Source organism: Marmota flaviventris, chromosome 19 (genome assembly GCF_047511675.1).
Source record: "Marmota flaviventris isolate mMarFla1 chromosome 19, mMarFla1.hap1, whole genome shotgun sequence".
NCBI classification, from domain to species: domain Eukaryota; kingdom Metazoa; phylum Chordata; class Mammalia; order Rodentia; family Sciuridae; genus Marmota; species Marmota flaviventris.
In genome coordinates, this window is record NC_092516.1 from 36068919 (window position 1) to 36076167 (window position 7249).

Consider the following 7249-nt stretch of genomic DNA (forward strand, 5'->3'; position numbering starts at 1 on the left):
TAAGGGTGGGAAAACTTGGTTCTTCAGGCCCATTGACCTGACCAGGAAGGCGGAGTAGGGTGGGCACTGAGGGGGTCTCAGAAGCATTAGGGTCAAAGACAAACCTATGAGACTCCAGGCTTCTCACTTTCAAACTGGAAAACCTGAGATCAGCCACCAGTCTTCTCAAAGCCTCAGGCTCCTAACCTGTGAAGTGGGTGCAGAGAGGAAGTGGGAGGCAATATGGCATTCCCTCACTCTGAACCCTGTGGGTGAGGATGCTGATGACACTGGGTTTTCCAGACTCAGATAGCCATCCTGGCTGCTTGTCCCAGAAAGGAAGGGATGGGCCAGAGGATTCTCAAAGCCCAAAGTGTCTTGTGTCTGGGTTGCACTTCCGGTGCCTTTAAAGGCAAAAACTGTTGGAACACCACTTTCCATAGCCCCGCCTACTGCTAGTGAGGTGCCCATTTCTCAAAGGGGGCCTTGAATAGTGATGATTCTTTCCCAAGGCCGCATAGGTAAGACATTCTGCCCTGGGGGCTGTCTAGTCTCTAGACCTCTGTCCACAATCAAGTCATGCCTATGACAGCAATGATACCACCCAGGTCCCTCTCTGGCCTGAGGCCACCTTAAGGATTCTTCCCCCAGGAAGCCTGGGAGGAGCCTCCCCATCTCAGAAGGCCCAGTTCCATGGTCCTTTGTTACCTTATTATCCAAAAAAGGCAAAATGGTTGCTTTTAAAAAATGTTTTTTCCATGAGGTGAGCTAGGGAGGCTGAGACAGGAGGATCAAAAGTTCAAGACCAGGGACTGGGGTTGGAGCACTTGCCTACTACGTGCGAGGCCCTGGGTTCGATCCTCAGCACCACATAAAAATAAATAAACAAAATAAAAGTATTGTGTACAACTAAAAAATACACATAAAAAAAAAAAAGTTCAAGACCAACCTCAGCAATGTAGCAGAAAAAAAAAAAAAGGCTGGGGATGTACCATGTTCCTCAGTAGTCAAGTGCCCCTGGGTTAAATCTCCAGTACCAAAAACTAAGTCAGCTTTATTGAGGTACAATTTGTTCTGATGCATGTCTATACCTTGAAATCACATTTGACATGATGCTATATTCTTTATCAGAGCCTCTGCTCTTCTCATTATCACAGCTTGTATTTGTGAACTCACTTTTTTATTCCTGTTGATGCTTTCCCCCATTACCCTGGATTCCTAATGAGGGCAGGGGACATTTGTTTTCCAGTATACCCCCAGATCTGGGACAAAAATTTGATTATCTGTTTGTGAATGGATGGATGGGTGGGGTACTTGTTCTGATTGACAGTTCCTCCAAGGCCAGATTATCTCAGCAACCTCAGGTCCAGCATAGTAGGCAGTTAATGGTCCCAAGATGGAACTTCCTTGCAAACTCACCACCTCAAAGAGCTGAAGTGCCAAGAGGGCCCTATCTCCCTAAATCCTTCTGTGGGCCTCCTAGACTGCTCAGGGTGAGGCTACTCTTACCAGCGGAAGCTGCACTGCAACTCCACTCCCTTTCCTTGCTGTCAATCAGCTTTAGAAGGGGAGCAGCAGCAGTACCAAGTCGGAGGCCGGCCTGCAGCTCCAGGTGATCCCCATCCTCTATAGCTGGGCCCTAGAGGATTAGCTGGGCCCTAGAGGATGAGCCTTGGACTGTTAGAGGCAGATATCCTCCATCCATTCCTGAATCCTAGACCTCAGTTCAGTTCCCTACCCCATCAGGCTTTCTCTGCTGTGCCCACCAAAATCTGCAGATAGCTTAAGCCAAAGCACCATACTGCAGGTAGCTGGTGCAGAACTGGATGGGACCAAGTCAGTCACCAGGACAGGACTCTTCCAAGAAACTGGTGAGGGTGGTAAAGGGATGTAGCCCAGGAGCCCTCCTTACCCACTCCATGTTACAAGAATTGAGCCTCCACCAGGTGAATCAATCCATCACCAGGTATAGCAGGCACTAAGCTGTCACTCCACCATCCCAGCAAAGTGGAGAATAGCTCCCTACCCTTTTAGAAGCATCTCACAACCCAGGGTAACCTGGCATAGTGAGGGAAGGCCAGGCCAGAGATTTTTGTTCTAGCAGGAGAACCTCAACCCCCAACCTCAATGCAAGGATGGCTACTTTGGCCCCAAATACCAACCCATCTTCCTGAGCACCCTCAACGGCCCACACACCCAACAATACCACAAAGCCACATTAACACTTCATCTTTAAGGTGTGCACTTTTATTGAACTGGTCTCAAGTCAGTGTACAGGTAAGCCCTGGCTGCCTCCACACCTTAGCCCACTCCCAGGGAGACCAAAAGCCTTCATACATCTCAAGTTGGGGGACAAAAAGGGGGCCACGATGGCTGACCATTCAAAATAAAACAAAATAAAAAAGTATTAAGGCTAAGATTAAAAAAATTTGCATTACATAATTTACACAAAAGCAATGCTGTCACCTCCCCTGTATGGACTCGGGTGAGGACTGGGCCATCCTCCAGGAGGAGGAGTGGGGCGGCTTTTGGGAGGGCGAAGGACTTCCTGTAACAATGCATCTCACTATATTTGGAATGACTATTAAAAAAAAGAACAATGTACAATCAAAGTCCTCGGCCATATTGTAGAACTTTGGGGATGCTCGCTCCAACCGACTGCTGTCACCTTCACCGTTCCAGTTTTTAAATCCTGAGTCAAAAGCGCCAAAACAAAAAACAAAAACAAAAAGGAAAAAAAAAAAACAAATAAAGCCATGCCAATCTCATCTCGTTTTCTGCGCAAAGTTAGGTTTTGTCAAGAAAGGGTGTAACGCAGCTAAGTAACAGTCCGCCTAGAAGCATTTACGGTGGACAATGGAGGGGCCAGATTCGTCGTACTCCTGCTTGCTGATCCACATCTGCTGGAAGGTGGACAGAGAGGCCAGGATGGAGCCGCCAATCCACACAGAGTACTTGCGCTCAGGGGGAGCGATGATCTGCAGAGGGAAGGACAGTCATTGAGGACCCTGGATGTCACAGCACTCCTACCTCCTGGAACCTAACCTGATGGGACCAGACCACCAGCTCAGGCTGGGAAGACACTCACCTTGATCTTCATTGTGCTGGGTGCCAGGGCTGTGATCTCCTTCTGCATCCTGTCAGCAATGCCTGGGTACATGGTGGTGCCACCAGACAGCACTGTGTTGGCATAGAGGTCCTTGCGAATGTCAACGTCACACTTCATGATGGAATTGAAAGTAGTTTCATGGATGCCACAGGATTCCATGCCTAAAGGGAAATGACATCAGACTTCCATTGTGCCCCAAGTGTGACACTTGTGTAGGGAAGGGATCATAGGAGTGGACTATCAACTCACCCAGGAAAGAAGGCTGGAAGAGTGCCTCAGGGCAGCGGAATCGCTCATTGCCAATGGTGATCACCTGACCATCAGGCAGCTCGTAGCTCTTCTCCAGGGAGGAGCTAGAGGCTGCAGTGGCCATCTCCTGCTCGAAGTCCAGGGCAACGTAGCACAGCTTCTCCTTGATGTCACGCACGATTTCCCGCTCGGCTGTGGTGGTGAAGCTGTAGCCACGCTCAGTCAGGATCTTCATGAGGTAGTCTGTCAGGTCCCGGCCAGCCAGGTCCAGACGCAGGATGGCGTGGGGAAGGGCATACCCCTCATAGATGGGCACTGTGTGGGTGACCCCATCACCGGAGTCCATCACAATGCCAGTGGTACGGCCAGAGGCATACAGGGACAGCACAGCCTGGATGGCCACATACATGGCTGGGGTGTTGAAGGTCTCAAACATGATCTGCAAGGAGAGAGAGGACTCGTCATACTCAGGAAGCCATCTGGGGCAGTTAAGCCAGACTGGGGACATGCAGAGAGTGCAAGAACACAGCTACATGTGTGTGCTGGGTGGGGGTCTCAGGAAGGGGATTCTGTTCAGACCTACTGTGCACCCATTGAGTACACACTCCAAGGCCACTTTACATCAGCCTCATTGGCTTTGTCACACAAGCCAGTGTTAGTACCTACACCCACACTATTTTTTGAACACCTAGTCAGAAAGGCAAACACAAGAGAAAGTTCTCATCTGGAAAAAAGCAAATAGAACCTGCCAAAGTTCCAAAGGAGACTCAGGTCAGAGAAGAAAAGTCCTATGGAGAATGGCAGAAGAAAGAACAAGTGAGAAAAGGCGTGGCACAGAAGGGCAAGGAAAGGTGGTTGGAAGTGACCCTGGGGAGGTAGTCACCACTGACCTGGGTCATCTTCTCACGGTTGGCCTTAGGGTTCAGGGGAGCCTCGGTCAGCAGCACAGGGTGCTCCTCAGGAGCCACACGCAGCTCGTTGTAGAAGGTGTGGTGCCAAATCTTCTCCATGTCGTCCCAGTTGGTGACGATGCCATGCTCAATGGGGTACTTCAGGGTCAGGATGCCTCTCTTGCTCTGGGCCTCGTCACCCACATAGGAATCCTTCTGACCCATGCCCACCATCACACCCTGTGGAGGAAAAAGCAGGTATACTCAGCACGGATGCGGCCCCCAGGACCCCACCCCAGAGAGCCTTTGGTTCCCAGCCTCGGAAGGGACATGAAGGCTGGCCGCCCTACCTGGTGCCGCGGGCGCCCCACGATGGAGGGGAAGACGGCCCGGGGAGCATCGTCGCCCGCGAAGCCGGCCTTGCACATGCCGGAGCCGTTGTCAACGACGAGCGCAGCGATATCGTCATCCATGGCGAGCTGCTGGCAAAGCGGCACAGTGACCGGGGGTCGCGGGCGCCCCGCCCTGCCCACTTCCGGCGCGCACAACCTCGGGCCGCCAGGGGGCGCCGGTGCGCGCCCAGCGCGGGGACAAAGGAAGCCGGGCCGGCCGCGTTATTACCATAAAAGGCAAACGCTGGTCGGAGGCGGCCCCGCGGCGCGCGGCAGGAAGCCAGGCCCCCGCCCCCTCCCCACCCGGCGCCGGCCCCGCCTCCGCCCGTTCAAACAGCGCCCGGCGGACGGGCGCGCGCGCGCTGCAGCCACACCCGACGGCGCGGCAGGAAGCATGCGCAGGCGCCCTGGCAACCCCACCCCTTCCGGCTCGCAGCCCCGCCCCTAGCCTAGCCCGGGACGCGGCACCCTGGGCCCCAGCGCGCACGCGCAACTGCGCCCCTATCCCCGGCGCGCGCAGCAAAAGCGTCCCGGATCCCAGCGCGCACGCGCAGGAGCGCCCCAGCCCCCACCCGGCCCAGCCGGCTCTGCCGAATGAGCGCCCGGCACGGACAAAGACGTGCTCGCTACCCCGGCTGCACTATGCAGTGCGTCCTCGAACCCAGCCCTGCAACCCTTGGGCTTAGAGGGTTGCATCCCGCCACCCACCAGCCAAGTGGCTTCCTAAGCGCCCACACCGCAGCCGCGGCTCTCCCAAGTGTCCACGCCGCGGCCCAGCGGCTCCCAAGTGTCCATACCACGGCTCAAGGACTCCCCAGATCACACCACAACCCTAGTGGCTCTCTGAGCAACCAGAGTGGCCTAGTGGCTCCTTAAGTGCCCACACTGCGTCCCAGGTGGCTCCCTAAACATCTACACTGCGGCCTGCAGCTCTGCAGCGGCGACGTGGCCGCAGCCACCTTGGGCCAGGCCATAGGGGCCTCAGGGCCCATTGGGGGCCGATCTGCACGACGCCTGAGCCTTACCTGGGTGGCGGGTGTGGACTGGCGGCGGTGGAGCGGCGAGGAGACTGTACTCGCAGGATGGACGCGGTCTCGGCAGTGGCTGCGCGTCGCGCCGCCGGGTTTTATAGGGCGCCACCGCGGCCGCTCGAGCCATAAAAGGCAACTTTCGGAACGGCGGGCGCTGATTGGCCGCGCGCCGCTCACTCACCGGCCTCGCCGCACAGTGCAGCATTTTTTCACCCCCTCTCCCCTCCTTTTGCAAAAAAAAAAAAAAGAGAGAGAGAGAGAGAGCTAGCAAGCGAGATAGAGAGCGCTAGATTGAGGAAGAGGATGAAGAGTTTTGGCGTTAGCCGCCCTTGGGTGCTGGGCCCTTGGGCCTGGCGTGCGCGCGTGGCCCACGCCCCACTGGATAGTGCCCGGTCCAAGCCCACGAGGCCTGGACCAGGCCTGGGCCCAGCCTGCGCGTCTCTTGTTCCCCCATCCACCCCGCGACCCTCTGGGTGTGGATGTCATATGGGTAATGTGCACCCAAAAGGGCGACGGTCCGCACAGATGTCTGAGCGCCTGGTTGCCATGGGTTCTGGCGTAAGGAGCTTGTGGGACCCGGGGAGGTCAGGAGTCACTCCCTTGCCAGCAGCACCACCGTGGTCCAGAAAGCTCGGACCGGGGGGAGGGGGGGGATCAGTTTGCTAAGTGTGTGGCAGGGTTCCTGCTCAGACCTGGAGGGACAGAGGAGGAGACAGAGGGTTTGGGCAACTGAGGAGTCTCAGGGCCACATTCTAGGGGACAGGATGGGCTCCAGGCTCCCGATAGTTGGAGGTGGCCTGTGAAGAAAGCTCCAAACCGCCCCTGCCACAGGCCTCGGAAGAGAGTGTGCTCCACAGAGTAAAGAAACTTAGGGAACCACACTGTGTGCGAGGCTGTGAGTTCACACCCAGCCAAGGCCAAGTCTGGGCCGTTAGCTAGTGAGTGGCCCAGGCACTGCTGGGCGGTGGCCCACCATCCGTTGTCTGTCTGTCATGTTTAGCCACAGCTGAAACGTCCTCCTGGACCATCTGGAGGCTGTGGAGAAAAGATGTGCCAGAGAGGAGTTGGGGGTGGGGCCCGGAGCTTGAGACCTGCCAGAGAAGACCCCTCTCCTTGTCACCGTTTCTCTCTCTGGGTCTGTTCACTGTACATCAGGCAAGAAGTGGGTGCAAAGGAGTATTCCAGAAGCTGCCCACCTGGCAGGGGGAGCCAAACCCACACAAGGATCAGGGGCCCTGCGACCCCAGGGGGGTATCTGACTCAACTTAGAGGACCTTGTACCTCCTGGGTGCTGGTGAGGAGAACCTACATTTTCATGTAAAGAAACCTGGGAAGGATGGTGCAGAGAGGAGCAAGGAAGGCCTGCTTAGGGCCTTGCCACACATAGTAGGTGCTCATTGAGTTTGTGTGTGGAAACCAGGGAAGGATAAGTCCATATATGGATGAGGAACCTGGGGTCTGGGAAGAGGAGACTTGAGCCAGCTCGTGGTGTGGTAGGAGGCTGGTGGCAAGGCACTTTGCAGGTTGCAGCAGCCACAGCGGGGGTGGGAAGGGGGACCACCCAGCACCCAGTGGAGGCCTCAGCTCCTAGCTAGCATT

The 7249-nt window shown here is 55.7% G+C and overlaps 1 protein-coding gene across 2 annotated transcripts; it reads right to left on the reverse strand.

Annotated features, from left to right (window-relative positions):
* Positions 1 to 2197: 2197 nt before the first annotated feature.
* Positions 2198 to 5745, reverse strand: Actb (actin beta). 2 transcript variants are annotated; one of them, XM_027919735.2, is made up of 6 exons: positions 5645 to 5745; positions 4578 to 4709; positions 4228 to 4467; positions 3338 to 3776; positions 3068 to 3249; positions 2198 to 2957 (listed from the first exon to the last, which is right to left on the reverse strand). In XM_027919735.2, the coding sequence occupies exons 2-6, from the start codon at positions 4698 to 4700 to the stop codon at positions 2814 to 2816; spliced, it is 1128 nt and encodes a 375-aa protein (XP_027775536.1). In that variant the 5' UTR covers positions 4701 to 4709; positions 5645 to 5745; the 3' UTR covers positions 2198 to 2813. The 2 variants fall into 2 exon arrangements, with proteins under 2 accessions (XP_027775536.1, XP_027775535.1); XM_027919734.2 differs by having other exon boundaries at positions 4578 to 4706; positions 5645 to 5729.
* Positions 5746 to 7249: the final 1504 nt, after the last annotated feature.